This window comes from Mesoplodon mirus, assembly GCF_964341445.2.
Source record: "Mesoplodon mirus genome assembly, chromosome: 2".
Taxonomy (NCBI): Eukaryota; Metazoa; Chordata; class Mammalia; order Artiodactyla; family Ziphiidae; genus Mesoplodon; species Mesoplodon mirus.
The window spans coordinates 155233895-155253412 of record NC_138977.1 but is presented as its reverse complement, the minus strand read 5'-3'; the positions used below and the strand labels follow the sequence as shown (position 1 = coordinate 155253412).

Below are 19518 nucleotides of genomic sequence, written 5' to 3'. Positions count from 1 at the left end.
CATCAGCTTATTGAGCCAGTCTGGGATGAGAGTCATGCAGCTTTCAGGTTGGACATGGATTGCAGGGGGACAAGGGACAGGCTGCCTGCATCCTAACTCTATCCCGGTGGTAGCCTGTTTAGACACACAGCAGTAGGAGAGGAATGTCAACCCCACTTGGAGTAGATGAATAGAATCAAAGAACATTAGACTCATCCTGTGGAAATGTTATCAGGCATCTAATACATACCAGGCAGTGGGCTAGATGTAGTTTGATCATTTACTTATTCAACAAATATACATTGAGTGCCCACCATGGACCAGGCACTGGGGTTTGCAAAGATGAATAGGACAGTAAGTTGCCCTCAAGATACTGCCAACCTTGTGTCTCTTGGGTATGTCTGCAAGAAATGATTGCAAGGAACTTGAGCATTAGGTTGGGTTACTCTCTGCAAGTGGGTAGGATGAAAATAACTGCTTTCTTTGAAATCAGTTGAAGCTGTGCTGTAACGGTAGTTTACTGCTATGCAACCAAGAGCTTCACCATGAGATGGAAAACATTTCAAGAATATAAATTTCTCTTTTTCACTCGTATTTTCTCTACTCAGTCCTAACCGAATCCACTTTGGGTTTTTTTTTGTTTTTTGTTTTTTTGGCTGTGCCACGCAGCTTGCAGGATCTTAGTTTCCTGACCAGGGATTGAACCTAGGCTACGGCAGTGAAAGTGTCAAGTCCTAACCACTGGACCGCCAGGGAACTCCCCACTAACCATATCCAGTTTGGGTTTAAACCAGAATGTCCTTCTCTAACTATATTTGTGGAATGACTCTACCATAATATTTCCTTCGTATTTTCTTGAAGCTTTATGAGTTAACCAAGGTAAGAAAAGCTGAAGTAGAAATTATTTAAAGGGATAACCATTTAGAGTATACAATTGTTGCTTTCTTACTACACCAGAAATACCAGTTTAGGCATTTTGGAGAGCCCAAACCTGTAGAAAATTCTCCAGTCAGTTGAGGTAGGGGAAAAAATTGAGCTAAGTTTCTACAAGAGCAGCCTCTTTCAGACCACTGAGGCCCTGTGGGGCTGAAGGAAATTTTGCAGAGTGAGGATGTCATCAGTGACACTGGGAAGATCTGTCTGTCTTCTTTCTCTCTGAGGCTCGGCCCCTCCTTGCACATCCTGTATCTTCTGGTTGAGATGAGAAAGTAAACAGAGGTTTTACACCCTCAGTAACTTTGACATGGGTCATTTGACACGTGCACTTTGCTCTTCTGGAGCATTGCCTAGAGAGAGCCTTGATTTAATAGCTGGTTTTGGCTCGTGTCTACATACTGTATCATCTCTAGTGTGCTCATTTAGACGCCGGGATGAGCAAGGCAGTGACTGAATTGCCCAGTGTCTCCTTATGGCCGGGGCGGGGGACTAGGAGGGGGAGTGTGGGTGGGCAGCTGGCGGTGTTTATCAGAGGATTTTGGATAGGAGTGGAAAGTCAGCATTTAGGCTGAAAATGCTTTTTGGCCAGGGTTTTTCCCAGTTGAATTTTAGTGTTTTTGTAAGTCTCTCTTGGTTCACTTGAATTTTTGAGGGTTGCTTCCTCTCTAGGTTTGGTTCTGCTTGCAATTTAAAAAAAGTAATCATAAGGATAGCGTTATGGCTTATCTGCCACATAACCAAAAATGCCCTGTGACTGTCACAAACACGATTATAATAACTCTGAAAGAGGCTTTCTAGAGAGATGGCATGATTCCACCTCCTTCACTTATTCTGCTCCACCTCTTTAAGGTTAATACCTTGTTCCTTGGGAAGATGGCCCATTCCAGGTGTACTCTTCTTACCCAGCTTTCTGAGATCTGTTGCCTGACAGAATTCTTCACCATGTGGTTTTTATTTTCTTTGACATCCTACATATGGAACTTTGTATTGTTGAGTGGTTTTTTTTCCTTCATGTTTTCTCAGTGGGATTATAAAGTTTTAAAGCAGAAAGACACTGCCTTTGCTGTCTTCTTTTTTTTTTTTGGTCACCAATTGCAGCTTCCGGGATGTTAGTTCCCCGACCAGGGATCAAACCAGTGCCCCCTGCAGTGGAAGCGTGGAGTCCTAACCACTGAACCACTAGGGAAGCCCCTTGCTGTCTTTCTTTGTCTCTGTTCCCTTCAGCTTTGGCACTGTCTTCTTCCAAATGTACTTGAATTTTCCTCCCCAACCCCTTGAGGAGCAGAAAAGCCCGAGTGATGCTGGAGGTGAAGTGCGGGAGAGTGGATTGGGACCTGGGCAAAAGGGGGAACCTGAGGAATCCTGTCTGGCCTATTGAAAGGATGACCTAGGTCAGAGGTTAAGAGGAACAAGGTGAAAACCACTTGTGTTATTCCAGAGGGACTGTCAGACAGAGGAACCAGGACAAAAAGGGAAGGTCCCCAAGCCAGCACCTCTGCTTGCCCCACCTTGCAGATGAGGTGCCCGACCAGTGGCCATCACACCTCCCTTCAGCTGTTGCTCCCCAGTGCTGCCTGCCTCAAAGCAGTTCAGTTTCATCACCAGCTGCATCTGGAATTTGAGATTTATTTTCTTAGTTTTCTGTGTCAGGGTTCCTCACCAAATTTCCCCCACTTCTCCAGGTTTGGTGATTTACTTACAGGACCAGCATAGAGTCATCACCCGTGGCTATAACTTATTACAGGAAAAGGATATAGAACAGAATCAGCAAAAGGAAAAGGCGTGTGGGGCAAAGTCTAGAGGAAATCAGGTGCCAGCTTCTCAAGTCCTCTCCCAGTGAAGTCACACAGGACACACTTAATTCCTCTAGCAGCAACTTGTGACAGCACATGTGAAATGCTGTCTACTAGGGATGCTCATTAGAGACCCAGAGCCCAGGATTTTTACTGGGGCTGGTCACATAGGCACCCTCTTCCTGGCAAGCACCAGAATTTCAGACTCTCAGAAGGAAAGCAGTTGTGAGTGTAAACCATATTGCACAGTTTAGATACTACGAGCAGGAACCCTCTCCAAATGTACGTTTCCAGACACCAGCCAAGAGCCTTTCTAAAGATAACAGTCTCACAGTGTGGTCTTTCCTGCACAGTTTCTAAATTTGCTCTTGCTTTTTTAGTTTGAATTTATTGAATTGGAGGTTCAGATTTGTGTCCAGTGATTTGAGGTGTTGGCAAGATGGGCCTTGGTCTGCTGTTACTTAGGGAGAAACCTGGTCTGGACTGATGGGTGTTTAGCTTTCGGGGTGTTATTTTACTTTGACCTGCTGCTGCCTGCAGCCTGTGTTTGTGCCGACAGAGCAAGTTTGCTTCTTTCCTCTGTTTTTTTATCAAGATAACTCATTCCGTTACCCCCATTGCCCTGCTGTGGTTGTCAGACCTTCCGGTCCTGGCAGTGTTTCCTTTTCTCGGTTCCAGTCTCTGGGGCGTTGGCGGTGCTTATGCGGCCTACAGGCCCCACAGGCTCAGACTCGTAGTCCTAAGTGCAGCGTTCTCAGGGAGACGCTGTTTTTAATTAACGTCCGTCTAAAACCTGTCCTGTCGTTTTTAGAAGTGTTCCTTGGAAATCTTTCTTTGGGATATGAACCTTTTTTTCTTTGTGTTTTGCTCTTCTGTTTCTGTTTCTTTTGCTCTTTGGTTTTCAACTTTGAGTTTTTAGTTGCCTGGTTTCCAGAATCACATCATGACGGTGGTTTAGAACTACTCTTTACTGTCATCTCTGGGCAGGTTTGTTTCTGCTAACCTGCCCCTCTTTCACGTACCACTGGTCCACAGACGTTCCAAAGCCAGTGGTTCTGTGGGGTCTCTCCAGACCCTGAGAGGCATCTCAGTTGTGCTGTTATCTTGCATCACTGATGTTTGTTTTAGGCCATGTGTGTCCTATTACTTATGGCTTGAACTGAGTATAACACCTACCTGTAATATGAAATAAAAAATGTATCTACCTTTTCCACAGTTTTTGCCAGAGCTATTGGCAAACTGTGATGAAGTAGGTAGGGCTTGACTTGTCATTGATTGTGGCTAAACTAGGCTGGCTCCATGCGAACTTGGGGCAGCTTCACTAAACGTACCCTCAGGATTTAACCAAGATGGGCAAGGGGACGGGAGGGGAATTTTCCTTTTAAATTGGTTGATGACAAGACCTAGTTTCCTAGGAGTCTTGTCACTAATTAGCCCTTGGGGACATGAGTCTTTTTGCCACCATTGTTAAAATCTTACCCATTGTTGACTTAAGGACTGCAGTGGAGATGAGCCACGGGTCAATCTGCACAAGCTGGGCCAGCTCTAAGGAAGCAAGGTGGTTGGGGAGGGAGTAGGTGCTCTGTGAATGGGCTGTTGAACACTTGGGATAGGACTGATGCAACTGAGGAGCTGAGTTTTTAATTTTACTTAATTTCAGTTAATTTAAATAGTCCTGTGTGGCTAGTGGCTTCTGTGTTGGACAGCGCAGCCCGGGGTAGTGGTTACAGTGTGGCCTTCAGAACCTTGATTCAGATCCCAGCTCTGCGGCCTACCTATTGTGTGACTGTGGGCATATTTTTTAACCGTGTAAGGTTGTTTGGAGAATTGTCATCGTGTTAAGGGTTTAGAGCAGTGCCTGGGAAGAAGTAAGAAGTGTGTGTTTAATTACTGTTGGCTTACGTTTATTCGATATTTTGAGTAGAATGGTGTTAGAGTTCATGTAGAATATGAAACTTTACTGTTTCTTTTTTTTTGTTTTGAGCCACACCACACGGCTTGCAGGATCTTAGTTCCCCAACCAGGGATTGAACTTGCACCCCAGTGGTGAAAGCGCCAAGTCCTAACCACTGGACCGCCAGGGAATTCCCATCTACTTTTTTTTTTTTTTTTTAACTTTTATGTTTTCTTGCTTTTTTTTTTTTGCTCCAGGTTGCTGCAGCAACTGGCCACACAGTAGTGTTGGTGGACCAAACAGAGGACATCCTGGCAAAATCTAGAAAGGGAATTGAGGAAAGCCTTCGGAAAGTGGCCAAGAAGAAGTTTGCAGAAAACCCCAAGGTAATTTCTTGTCCTCAACGTCCTCAAGACCAGTCCTCTGACCACTTCACATTTGTGAGGGGGTTCTGGCCTTTGCTTGCTTTTTCAATTTGTTGGAATTGAAACTTTAGGCCAGTATAATAACATAATCACTAAATATTCCATAAGAAATATTGGGGTTAAATAAAATTAATTTTACCTGTTTCCTTTTGCTTGTTAAAATGCAACCAGTAGAAATTTTAAATCACCTATCATCTTGCATTATATTTCTGTTGAACAGCTCTGATAGTTGTTTATTTCTTGATGACTTTGGATGCCTTTAGCTGATTGTGACCATTTTGAATCCTCATGGGCAAATTACATTTTGAAGTAAAATGGCAGCTGATAGGGGCGCTGTCTGTTTCTGCCCTAACTGAGGTCTCTTTGTGGAAACCTGGAGGCACAAATGAGGAAAAGACAGGACTGTGAGCTCTTTTAGAGCAGAGACTGTGTCTGGCGTGCTTTTGAACCACCCGTTGCCGGCACGTGATGGGCGATCATTATTTGACGAGCGACTGCTGAGTTCAGCTTTCTTACTCCTTGCTCCTGCCCTTACTCAGCTCTTCCCTGCCTCCTACTAGAGGGATATAGTCAGCACCACCTCTCAGACTCATGGATGGGGCTGAGCTCAGCCTTTACCCTTTTCTGGAAGACAAATTACAGGCTTCCAAGAAGCCCGTCATGGAACAGTACATGGCTGGCTGGCTTTTCTCTCGGAACAAATAGAACAGGTCAACACAGGTGCTGTGAACAAACAGTTTAGTAACTGGAGCAGAGCCGACTAAGAGCTTGAAAGATTATGACTGACACACGACAGTGTGCTGACCCGCAGTTGGGATTGTTCACAGGCTGATTCTTGCCCTGGTGTCCAGAAGTATACTGAGATGCTGTCTGCCCTAAGAAGAAACGTAGGGAGTTTTATTTCTCAGAATTTCAGGACACATTCAAGTTGTGTCTGGGGTATCCTTGCCCTCCTCTCTCCTCTCGCCTTAGCAGCAAGTCACACACCATTTTCCAGTGAGCCCAGTGACTGTTCTCTTCTTACTCCACTGCATTAGGCTGGCGATGAGTTCATGGAGAAGACCCTGAGCAGCATACTGACCAGCATGGACGCAGCATCCGTGGTCCACAGCACAGACCTGGTGGTGGAGGCCATCGTAGAGAATCTGAAGGTGAAGAGCGAGCTCTTCAAGAGGCTGGACAAGTTTGCTGCCGAGTACGTGATCTCTGGGAGATCTTGTAGGTTCTGGGGGCTTCCTCCTGGGCGCTTGGGCTTTTCTCCTGGGAAGGAGTCTTCTGGCACTAAGACTTTTTATTACCCTACAGCTGTTTCCAGAAGAGCTGACACTGTTGCCTTTGTTCTCCATCCTCCACCCCCAATTTGCTTCCTGAGGCTTGGGCTGCCCTGATCTGATCCTTGTCCCCAAATTAGGGTGGAATTTCCCATGTGAAATGGAGGGTCCATCCAGGGACAGGCCTTCATCTCTTGCAGCATCTTTGTCATGGGCCCTCCTCCAGGCCAGAGGATGGAGGCACTCGGACATGTCCTTAAATGTCTGCTGAGCAACCTCAGAGCAATTTGGTGTGTCTCCTCTTTTGGGTGGAACCAACAGAATGATGTAATTGAAGGGAATGCTTCTCTGTCTACACAGTTTTCTAGGACCCTCCTGCTTTGAGCTTTCTGTGGGTTAAATCACAATGCTCTTGGGAGCCTTTAAGGAGCACTGAGTTCTTACCCAGCTTCCTGGCAAAGGGTGGGAGAGGAGAGCCAGCCTCATGCAGGTCAGGCACAGGGCCGCTGGGCTCAGGACTGTCTGTGCAGTGTCAGCAAGCTGTGCACATGTGCAGCTCTAGTTCTGCATGTGGCTCTTGGTGATAGTGACACCTGATGTATTCATTCATGCTCTTCTTGTGGTTTGCCTGGGCACGCTTCACCCTTCTTGGTTGCGACTCAAAGTCAAATAAGATTATATGACAACAGTAATTCTTAGGCAGCTACCATTGAGCACTGGCTAAAGAGAAACACTTGCATACCAGCCTGCTGGGTTGTCAGCCCTTAGAGCTCTATGGTCTGGTGGCCAGAGAGGCCCTGCCCTGACAAAGAGAAGAGGCCTGTCTTTCTGTCACCTGTGTGTCACTCTGCTGACCAGCATGCTCATGTGCTGTACACGGCCATTTAGGGGCTGCAGCACCATCTACAGAAGCAGAAGGCTGTCTTGGTAGGGGTGTTGACTTGCAGGTCAGCGGGGAGCCCTCTGAGTCAGTAAAACACCCACCCCCAGAAAAGGGAGTATTGTCAAGCAGTTTGGTCTTTATTGGAATGTTGGTCATTCCCTCGTGACAGTGACGGGTCTGACTGCCCTCTTTTGTCAGCGTCGAGTAAGGGAAGGACTGTTAGGGGAAAGTCAGGTGGCCTGGGGCCTCGTGCCAGGCCCCCCCCCCACTTCCCTCTCTGACCTTGGACAGTCATGACCCCCCTCTGGCCCTCAGTTTTATCATCTGTAATTTGAGTTCAGGAGTTAGGGGTAAATAAGTTCCAAGACCTTCCCAGTTCTAACTCTTAAGACTAGTTGCCCTGTCTGTGAAATAGGGGTAGTGGTACCTATTGCACAGGGTTGTTTGGGAAACTCGTGTAACTCAGCTCACATTTCCGGAGAGCTGCCGTATGTCAGGCACTATACTAGCCTCTTTCACCTAAGTTTATGTCATAAAACAGATGTGACACGTGACAGGACCCGTAGTAGGCACACCATAGATGTGACTTTGCTTCTGGCCCCAGCCATCCTTCTCCACACTCTCGTTTTCATTTTAGATCACCGCCTGTATTGAATGTTTGCTGAATTGTTGTTGTTGTGTTTTTTTTATTGATAAAACAGCTTGATTGAGATACTTTACTGCTTAGTTTTGCAGTTAGATACTTAAAATGGGAGATGAAAATATATTCTAGTGATAAAGTTCCACTTGGAAGCCCTGATAAAACAGTTGCATCCTGGAAGAGAGCACAAATTCCCTAGCTGCAGTATAAGACGTGCAGATGAAAAGCTTCCCTAAGGCCCATGGCCCACCCCAGCTGAGTCCTGGCTCCCCCCTTTTGACAAAGCATGGGCTCTCCTCCACCACACTCCACCACCCCCTCTAGGCTTCTTCACACCTGGCGGTGTTTCCAGTGACCATCGTGCTTGTGCTGTTGATTTTCTGTTAGTGCATTTAAGAGGAAAGGTTTTTGGTACGTGAATATCAGAAAGGGTCAAACAAAAGATGGTCCTAGAGAGTCAAGTGTTTCAAGGAAAATGTGAGAGTGCACTTTTTTGTGGAAGATGATATGTACATACATCGTGTTTGTGTTGAATGAAGGCAGTGTGAGACACTTAGTAGCAGAGCCAGCCTGGCCGATTGGGAGAGGTGGCGGTGGAGGTCTGTGGGCAGGAGACATCTTTCTCCTTCTGGTAATATGTCTGCTGGGAGTGTCCTGGGTTGGAGACACTCGGCACTGGGCCCTGATGTACAGTCTTCCTTCTGTATCTGTCGGGGTTGGTTCCAGGACCCCCTGTGAATACCAAAATCTGAGGATGCTCGAGTCCCTTACTCGAGGGTGTAGTATTTGCATGTAATCTACGCAATCCCCCATATACTTTAAATCATCTCTAGATTACTTATAATATCTGATACAATGTAAATGCTATGTAGACTTCCCTGGCAGTCCAGTGGTTAAGACTTTGCCTTCCAGTACAGGGGGCGCAGGTTTGATCCCTGATCGGGGAGCTAAGATCCCACATGCCTCGCGGACCAAAAAAAACATGAACAGCAGAAGCACTATTGTAATAAATTCAGTAAAGACTTTAAAAAAAAATGGTCCACATCAATGTAAATGCTATGCAAATCACATAGCAAGTCCAAGTTTTGCTTTTTGGAATTTTTTTTTTTTTTTGGAATATTTTTGATCCGGGTTGGCGGAACCTGTGGATCCTGAGGGCCGAATGTAACTTCATTGTTTGACGAAACGTGCTCTCCAGTCAGTGTGCCTTTGTTTCCCCTTTTTGCAGATGAGTTGCCCTTCATATGTCCTATAAAAAGATGCCACACTCATCACAGATGAGTGTGTAACCCTCACCTTTGAGATAGCCCTCTTTTCTTAAGGGGGGTGTGGAACCCCTGCTAGCACAGCCTTGGGTTGTGGAGACCCTGCTGCTGTGCTTCAGGGCATGTCAGCCACTCCTTGTTACTGCAGAGGGTCTCTTTGCCTTCTGTGATGGGGGATGGTTTATATTATGTGACGGGATAATTTATATTATTTTCCCCAGACCAAAAAGCAAGAAACTTTGAAAACTAGAATTTTAAACCTTAAAAAAAGTCTTTTTTTTTTTTAAAGGACAAGCCCCTCTAGCTGGCCTTTAAGTTGGCCAACTTAGAAGTTGTTTGAGAAAGGTCAGTGTTCTTGTGCCGTAAAAGTGAAATGCTGTTTATGTCAGAGAGTGTTCTGCCTATGCTTTCCTCTAAGAGTTTTATGGTTTCCAGTCTTACAGTTTTATGGTTTTATGGTTTCCAGTCTTACATTTAGGTCTTTAATCCATTTTGAGTTTATTTTTGTGTATAGTGTTAGGGTGTATTCGAATTTCATTGATTTTTTTTGCAGTCATTTTTGTGTGCTTTTATTTATTTATTTTTAATGGAATAGATTGAGAATCTGCTTTTTTTGTGGTTTTTTTAATATACAGCAGGTTCTTATTATCTATTTTTTAATAGCATCTTGCTTTATATTGATTTCTTTATAATTTTCTTTTTTTTAATTTTATTTATTTTTTTATTAGTTCTTATTAGTCATCCATTTTATACACATCAGTGTATACATGTCAATCCCAATCTCCCAATTCATCACACCACCACCACCACCACCCCGCCACTTTCCCCCCTTGGTGTCCCTACGTTTGTTCTCTACATCTGTGTCTCTATTTCTGCCTTGCAAACCGGTTCATCTGTACCATTTTTCTAGATTCCACATATACGTGTTAATATACGATATTTGTTTTTCTCTTTCAGACTCACTTCACTCTGTGTGGCAGTCTCTAGGTCCATCCACGTCTCTACAGATGACCCAGTTTCATTCCTTTTTATGGCTGAGTAATAGTCCATTGTATGTACCACATCATCTTTATCCATTTGTCTGTCGATGAGCATTTAGGTTGCTTCCATGACTTGGCTATTGTAAATAGTGCTGCAGTGAACATTGGGGTGCATGTGTCTTTTTGAATTATGGTTTTCTCTGGGTATATATATGCCCAGTAGTGGGATTGCTGGGGTGTGGTCTAATTTCATTCTTTTACATGTAGCTGTCCAGTTTTCCCAGCACCACTTATTAAAGAGACTGTCTTTTCTCCATTGTATATTCTTGCATCCTTTGTCATAGATTACGTGACCACAGATACATGAGTTTATCTTTGGACTTTCTATCCTGTTCCGTTGGTCTGTAAATCACAGCAAGATCTTTTTCAATCCACCTACTAGAGTAATGAAAATAAAAATGAAAATAAACAAATGGGACCCGATTAAACTTAAAAGCTTTTACACAGCAAAGGAAACGGTAAACAAAATGAAAAGACAACCCTCAGAATGGGAAAAAATATTTGCAAATGAAGCAACCGACAAGGGATTAATCTCCAAAATATACAAACAGCTCATGCAGCTCAATATCAAAAAAAAGCCAACCCAGTCAAAAAATGGGTGGAAGATCTAAGTAGACATTTCTCCAAAGAAGACATAGATGGTTAAAAAGCACATGAAAAGATGCTCAACATCACTAATTATTAGAGAATTGCAAATCAAAACTACAATGAGGTATCACCTCACACAGGTCAGAAGGACCATCATCAAAAAAATCCACAAACAATAAATGCTCAAGAGGGTGTGGGGAAAAGGGAACCCTCCTACATTGTTGGTGGGAATGTACACTGGTACAGCCACTATGGAGAACAGTATGGAGGTTCCTTAAAAAACTAAAAATAGAACTACCATATGATCGAGCAATCCCACTCCTGGCCATATATCCAGAGAAAACCTTAATTCAAAAAGATACATGCACCCCAGTGTTCATTGCAGCACTATTTACAATAGCCAGCACATGGAAGCAACCTGAATGCCCATCAACAGAGGAATGGATAAAGAAGATGTGGTACATATATACAATGGAATATTACTGCCATAAAAAAGGATGAAATAATGCCATTTGCAACAACATGGATGGACCTAGAAATTGTCATACTGAGTGAAGTCAGACGGAGAAAGACAAATATGATATCACTTATATGTGGAATCTAAAAAAAGGCTACAAATGAACTTATCTACAAAACAGAAATAGAGTTACAGATGTAGAAAATACACTTATGGTTATGGGGTGGGGGAGTAAGGGGTGGGGAGGGATAAATTGGAAGATTGGGACTGACACATACACACTGCTATATATTAAAGAGATAACTAATAAGGACCTACTGTGTAGCACTGGGAACTCTACTCAGTACTCTGTAATGGCCTATATGGGAAAAGAATCTAAAAGAGTGGGTATACATATATGTATGACCGATTTACTTTGCTGTGCACCTGAAACTAGCACAACATTGTAAACTAACTATACCCCAACAAAAATTTAAAAAAAAAAAGTCAAGTGCTTTCCTGGGCTGAGCACACGAAGGGTCTTCCTTCAGCCTCTGGTAGCCACCACCTAGCACACCAGCTGCTTTCACCTCACTCTTCTCTCCTCTTCCCAAATTACTAGTTTCTTCTCCCTTCCCTTCTCCTTCCCACTTGCCCCTAATTTCAGGCAGATTGTAGTATTGCCTTTTGAGCAAGCAGGAACCCCCCAATCTGGTCGTAAGGAACCACTCCCCTTCCTGCGCTGTGACCAGGCCCTGTGGCTGTAGTTAGCATTAGGCCATTTTGTGTACATTTATCCACGAGGTGGTGCTGTAGGAAAGCTGGTAAGTCTTGCCCGTCTCTTTAAATATTTGCCTGTCATGCCTTTGGCACCCCACTTCACTGAGGTCTTAAAAATTAAATTGGGTTTGTCAGTATGGATTTTTTAAATTAATAATTTAATATTTTATATACTCAAAAGAAGATGGTACTGCTTTTTTAAGGAGATTTTATAATAATAAGAATGCCTTGAACTACATTTATCATGTGTATACGTGTATCCTTCCTTCCCCAAGTCTACTAGTGTAACCTTAAAACTTCTTGTGGACCATGTTGGTTTTTTTCTGTTTTCATTTTAATTCCCAGTCAATGGAAAAGTAAAGCTTTTCACTTGAGGGGAAAAGATTGTAGTTCATATTTATGTCAGATGTTTCTTGTTAAGGATTTAGGTGTTTCTTCACAGTTTTTTGCTTATTTTGAGTGTCTGTGATGCATCCTGTTTTTCCTTAGTCTTTTTGTTCACTTGGAGTTTCATCTTGTGACTGACGTTGTTGCCTCCTTTTGTTTCTCACATGCTGTGTGAATTAAATAATGCAAGTAGCCGGGAGAAATTTTGCTCCCTAAAATTAAGGAAGCATTGGTAAAGACTAAGTAGGCTTTTGGAACAGGTAACTTTTGAATTTAAAATGTCAAAATTTAAATGAAACAGGTCACTTGATTTCAGCCTCTTGTGTGAAGCTGTGTCTTTTCCCTGACTTCCTCTAGGGTCAGGAAAGGACAGGACCTGGGCAGTAAGCAGTCACCTTGTGTGTTGCACCTGAGAGGAGTCCTGACTGTTTCCAAAGATGGGACTCATTCCAATACTCCACTGTCTTTCTCTCCACAGACACACAATCTTTGCCAGCAACACTTCCTCTTTGCAGATCACAAGCATAGCCAATGCCACCACCAGACAGGACCGATTTGCCGGGCTACATTTCTTCAACCCAGTGCCCCTGATGAAACTTGTGGAGGTCAGTGGGTATCTACTTGTGCGTGCGTGCTTTTGCTCTGCCAGCCCTCAGCCCTGCTTCTGTGAGTCGCACCCTCCCTGCCACTGGGGATTGCACTGGATAGATTTTAGTGGCAGGGTGGAGGGTTGTCCTTGTGCTTGGATTTCTCTGGCCAGACTCTCCTTTCAGAGCCAAAGGAAGAAACGGCACCTAATATCTAGGAAGGCCCCTGTGCTTTGTTTCTTTGCAGCCCTGTGTTCTGACCAGTGATGTCCAGGAGGGCTGTTAACTTTGTGGAATGTCACTTACTTGTTTGTGCCGTAGCTGATGGGAGGTGTAGAGAGAGGCATCAGACTGGGAAGGCAGCACTAAAGACCACTAGCTTGATGAGACCACGGAGGGGAGAGCCACCCATGTTCATATTGTCTTGTCCAGGTCAGTTTGTCTATGCTGGATGTGGAATTCTGTTAGAAGCCTGGTTTCCCACAGGAGCCGCTGTAATATGCCCTGACCACTGTTCCCGGGGTGAATTCTGCTCCAGGTAACAGGGCCTTGATATTGTCGCCAGGGGAGGCACAGCTCCCGTGTGTTGTGATCAGAGCTATTAAAGCAGCTAGTGGGAAGCAGCCGCATTGCACAGGGAGATCAGCTCGGTGCTCTGTGACCTCCTAGAGGGGTGGAATAGGGAGGGTGGGAGGGAGGGGCTATGGGGATATATGTATATGTATAGCTGATTCACTTTGTTATAAAGCAGAAACTAGCATACCATTGTAAAGCAATTACACTCCAATAAAGGTGTTGAAAAAAAATTAAAAAGCAGCTTCCAGTAGCCTTGAACCTCCCCACCTCAAACCTGGGAGGTGGAGGAAAGTGGCCAGGGAGGGCTGCCAGCGATCCTGTTTGGGCTGCTTCTCCTTGCTTGCTTGGAGTCTTAGGTACCAGGGAGGTGGAGTCACTGTAGATAATTTGCACCTGAAATGTGGCAACTTGCCATTAATAGGGGGGCTCATTACAGGGTCTGAGGAGCAGCTGCTATTAAAGTAGCATTTGTGCTGAGGCTGCGGAGTTACTGCCATGCGCGAAGCGTGGGGCTGTGGATCCAGGCAGGCCTCCAGAGACCGGCCGGGGCTCCCTGGGCACGCGGCTGAGTCTTTTTCTCCACTGCTGCCTTCTCCTCCAGGCCCCTTCGCCTCCCGTGTCCCCTCCCCCCACAATATAAGCATTAGCATGTAGTTTAAGGGTGACTACGTTTTGTTACAGTTCTCTTTCTTCTTTCAAGGACAACTCTGACCCATCTTTTGATAGGAATTATCTGTTCCACTAACATTGCTTCTTAGTTTCTTCCAGTTTACTGCCAACCCCTAAGGCTGTTTTTTAAGAAGTTAAGGAATGAAAGGGAGGGGCACAGGGAATAGAAGAAACAGCATTTCTCCTTATGCAGAAAAGAGCAAGGAAGTGGAATGGAATTTTCAGCATTTCAGTACTTAGGGACTAATTACTTTTTTGGTTACCATATCATGCACATAATGTGTTTCGAAGATACAGACAAATTTTGTAGATTTACTTCAAACTCTAATACTGTTTTCAACTGCATTTATCTGATAATGTCCATCTGTGTCTTTGGAAATATGGCACCTTGATTGTTAACAGTTAATGCTTGGCAAGTGTTAACATTTTCTAGAAAGTGTTTTCCAAAAGTGCTCTTCTTTATGCAACTTTTATTCTTTAACTTGAGCATTCATGTATGTGTTGCTGGTGGTAAGCACCACAATGGACCATAAGTTGAGTGGCTCTTCTTTATTTGGGGCTGGGCTCAATTTATGTGTGTTTATGTGTATTTTTTCAGACCCTGTGTTGGAACAGAATATATGTAGCATATTGCTATTTGTTGAACGAATGAGTAAATATGCATCCCTCCTGTTAAAAAAAAAAACCTATAGTATTGACTCCTTTAAGCCAACAAATTATTTTTTAAAACTCCATAATTAGTAGCCCATGTCCCAGCTCAGTCTATATGGTTCTGATGGAGGTGGTTTTATACCTCCTCTTGAATAATTCTCTTATTGCTGTTTGATTTGTGATGGCTGCAGAGCAGTTTCTGGCCCATCTCATCCCATTCCTCAACCCCATCTTCATGGTGCTTTTTTCTGTTTCCACTCATTTACTTCCCTTAGTGCCATAACGTAGCCCCACACCCCAAGCTGTGATCACGTTAAAACATGAATGATAATGATTCTCTTCATTTATATAGAGCTTTTCATCCTGCACAGACACTAGCTCATTACACCATATAGCCCTCTTAGAAGAGGGAGGATGTGTCAGATATCATCATCCCAATTTCATATAAGAAAGGTGAGGCACAGAGGGTTGATTTGACTTGCCTAGGCTCATATAAAGGGTCTGATGTAGAAGCCACGCCTGTTTGCTTTGACTCTGGTTGAAGGCCCTTAACTGGCATTTAAATTGTATATTTAATTTATATATATTTTTAAGTTTAAATTCATCTGGGTCTCTCTCCATTTGCTGAAATCTAATTGCTGACAATGCCTGAGAGTTGACTGCCAGGTGTGGCCCTTGGTGCTGACTTCTGTAGAGCCCAGCAGCCACTGTGAGCAGGGTGGCAGTCAAACTCTGGCAGCGCACCTCATAGAGAAGGTCAGGAGGACGGCCAGGAGCCTTCCTGAGGCGCCTGGCAGGTGGCAGGCCCCAGCCATTGGCTGGTGTTTGCTGGTTATGAAAGCCTTCCTCTGGGATGTGCCTGTTCTGAGGCAAAGGGAGCTGTTGGGCTTGGGGCATCTGTGTGGGAGAGGGCGCAGTAATGGGGGGATTACTCCTCTCAGAGTCCACGGGACCTGGGTGGCCTGAGTGCACCTGTCTTTTCCTGAGGCTCCTTCTCATCTGTATGCTACGAGAAGGTGTGACTTCATGCAGAGTACTTTAAGGGCAGTTGTTACACTCTAGTAGACTTCCAGTTACCTCCCTGAAATAATTAACAGTAGCAAGTAAAACCCTAATAAAAGCCAGCATTTACTGAGCACTTCAGCCCTTGTAGGAGCTGCCCTTAATGCTTTACTTCCTAATCTAATTCCATTCTCACCTTAATTCCTTGAGGCAGGTAGAGTGATTTCAATGTCATTTCAATTTCAAGAAACATTCCCAGGGTCACAGAGCCAGTAAGTGGTGTGATTGGTATTTGAACCCAGGTCTGTCTCAGTGACAAAGCCTGTAGAACTCTCCTGCGTGTGCATGCACACACACACACACACACACACCCCTATATATATTTTTAATTAATTTATTTTGTTTATTTATTTATTATTTTTGGCTGCGTTGGGTCTTCATTGCTGCGCGCAGGCTTTCTCTAGTTCGGAGAGCAGGGGCTACTCTTTGTTGTGGTGCGCAGGCTTCTCATTGCGGTGGCTTCTCTTGTTGCGGAGCACGGGCTCTAGGCCTGTGGGCTTCAGCAGTTGCAGCACGTGGGCTCAGTCGTCGTGGCTCACGGTCTCTAGAGTGCAGGCTCAGTAGTTGTGGTGCACGGGCTTACTTGCTCTGCGGCATGTGGGATCTCCCCAGACCAGGGCTCGAACCCGTGTCCCCTATATTGGCAGGCGATTCTTAACCACTGCACCACCAGGGAAGTCCCCACATTTATGTTTTAAGCCTTGATTTTGTGTGTTCTGCAGTAGTCCACTATCTTAAAGTGGACGTTTTGTTTCTGGCTTGAAATCCTTCTAATCTGAAACTAAAATTATTTTTGCCACCTGTGTGGCAATATTTGATCAGTGTTTCCTTGAACTGTTCTATTGAGATTGTTTGCTGACTTTCTGGTTATAACTCTTCTCTGCTTTACATTTCCAGGTCATTAAAACACCAATGACCAGCCAGAAGACCTTTGAATCTCTGGTAGACTTCAGCAAAACGCTGGGAAAGCATCCTGTTGCTTGCAAGGTGAGAGTATGGATAGCTTGGTAAGGGGGGGTGATTTTTCTCAGAACCTGACTTATTCCAGGTAGTATTCTTCCATAGTAGGATGATGTGGGACATGGGCCACTTTTGCTGCAGGCCTGTCCGCAGGCTGTAAAGAGCAAGTTGCATCTAGCAGGGAAACCGGACTCCTAAGCTGTGCTCAAGGCCATCAGGTGGATAGTCTGCGATCCAAATGGAGCCACGGCTTCAGCTAAATTGAAAACTCGGATTTCTCTCTGGGTCTTGACTTTTGTCTCTTGATGAGTGGTTGTGTTTCCATCAGTGGTTTTTGTTACCCCATCAGCTTCTGGGCCCTGAGGAACCAGAACCCTGTGTGTCAGGCACAGCCTGGTGGCACATGAATCCCAAACAGAAATCTAGGGCTTCCCTTTTGGAAAGAACACTGCAGGTGATTAGGGAAATGGTGTGAGAGAGGTAGAGCCCACCTCAACCAAGGTAGCAAAAAACGAAGCTGTTTCTCAGTGGAATGTTGCTTATGATTTTGTTTGTGTTGTTTTGTTTTTCAGTAAGAAGTATGGTGGGTGGAAAGCTTGCCTCAGGCCCTTTTCCCCTTTCTTGAGATACCTGGTATTATATGTAAAATTATCTCCAGGTGCTGTCACCTACTTTGGTTTGGTTACCTTCAGTCTCTCCATTTGCTGTAGTTCCTCTTTAGTTCCCCCCAGATTTAGGGACTGCACTTCTTCATGACTTGGCTGTTTTTCTGAAAGGACAATTGTGTCACAGAATTTCCATTACAAATTTTTATAAATATGTTATCTACTTTTTTGACCATAATCTTTTTTATTAAAAAAAATTTTTTAAACAATTTTAAAAGGTTACTTTCCATTTACAGTTACTACAAAATATTGGCTATATTCCCCGTATTGTACAGTACATCCTTGAGCCTACCTGATACCCAGTAGTTTGTTTCTCCCATTCTCCCACCCCTGTATTTCCCTGTCCCTACCCCATGGTAACCACTAGTTTGTTCTCTATTACTGTGAGTCTGCTTCTTTTTTGTTCTATTTACTAGTTTGTTGTATTTTTTAGATTCCACATATAAGTGATACCATACAGTATTTGTCTTTCTCTGTCTGACTTCACGTAGCATAATGCCCTCCAAGTCCATCCATGTTGCTGCAAATGGCAAAATTTCATTCTTTTTTATGGCTGAGCAGTATTGCATTGTATATATATCATGTCTGCTTAAGCCATTTGTCGTTGATGGGCACTTGGGTTGTTTCCATGTCATGGTTATTGTAAATAGTGCTGCTCTGAATATTGGGGTGCATGTATCTTTTCGAATTAGTGTTTTTGTTTTTTCGGATATATATCCAGGAGTGGAATTGCTGGTTGACCGTAATCTTCTAAATACCATTGTGGTTCTTCTCATACCATAGTTTTGCTTTCTAAAATAGTCTCAAGTTTGAACTCAAACTTCAAATATTGTATTAACCCATGAAAACTCAAATTGTTCATGAATCATCTGAATCAGTCATCTGTCGTTGTGGACCCCAATAGTCTTCCACATGCCAGTCCCCCCAGTGGAGGTCTGTAGTGTTCGATTAGGGAATCTCATTTTTTAACACTCATTTTTTTGGTTTAGTTTTATGGTTTTAAATATTTTGGATTAAAAAAAAATCACATTAATAACCAGAGGGTATGGTTGCACTTTTTCGTACCAGTTGATGCTTTGTTTGTGGCAGAAAGTAGTCATTGTGTTAGAAAGGGCATCAGCCTGCAGCAGATCAAAAGCCAGGTATGAAAATGGAGGTGTGGGAACAAGCCAGGGATGGTCTTCAGCAGCACAGTCATTAATTCATGGAGAGTGATGATTTGTTCTTCCATCAGACTGGCCATGGCAGATGCAGGCCTGGGAACTCTGGTCTCATAAAATTGCCCTTGTTACATCTCTTTTTAGGTGATACCTTAGGGCTTTTGGAGAGTCTTTCAGGGTCAGTTATTCAAGCTCTTGCTGAGGCACCCAGACGACAGAAGGCAATCACATAGAACAAGGGTCAGCAAACTTTTCTGTCAAGGGCCAGATAGTAATATTTTAGGGCTTATGGTCTCTGTTGCAACTACTCGATTCTGCTGCATGGACCATACCAGCAGAGAAGTGTGGCTGTGTTCCACTAAAACTTTATTTACAACTGGATTTGGCCTGCAGGATTGTAGCTTACCAACACCCGACACAGAAGAATGGCATGAACGTGCCTGAAATGTGTCTTTCTTCCTAGTAAGACTTCACAGGGGAAGTGTGGTGTGAAAAGGTTAAGGCCATGGACTCTGGAGCCAGCCTGCCTGGGTTCACATCCTGGCTTTGGCACTTATTAGATGTGTAACCTTGGGCAAGTCACTTAACCTCTCTGTGCCTCAGTACCCTCTGCCTCACGTAGAGGTAATAATAGTACTTGTCTCACAGGGTTGTTATGAGGAATAAATGAATTAATATTTGTAAAGTACTTAGAACAAACAATACCTGGTATATAATAAGTACAGTAAAGTATATTTAATAAATATATGTGTATGAAAAATGTAAGGTGTATGATTATATAAAATTAAATTGCTTAATTAAAGGACTGTGTCTCTTTACATTCTACCAATATTATGAGAGTATCACTGCATCCTCAACAGCATTGAATATT

At 43.9% G+C, this 19518-nt stretch overlaps 1 protein-coding gene across 2 annotated transcripts in view; it reads left to right on the top strand.

Moving 5' to 3' along the window:
• Positions 1–19518, top strand: part of HADH (hydroxyacyl-CoA dehydrogenase) — a 48870-nt gene that overhangs the window by 19657 nt on the left and 9695 nt on the right. For both annotated transcript variants that reach the window (XM_082631172.1, XM_082631171.1), the window contains exons 2-5: positions 4860–4988; positions 6065–6222; positions 12796–12922; positions 16760–16849. In XM_082631172.1, the coding sequence (XP_082487298.1) occupies positions 4860–4988; positions 6065–6222; positions 12796–12922; positions 16760–16849 (504 nt within the window). The remainder of the gene's footprint in view (positions 1–4859; positions 4989–6064; positions 6223–12795; positions 12923–16759; positions 16850–19518) is intronic.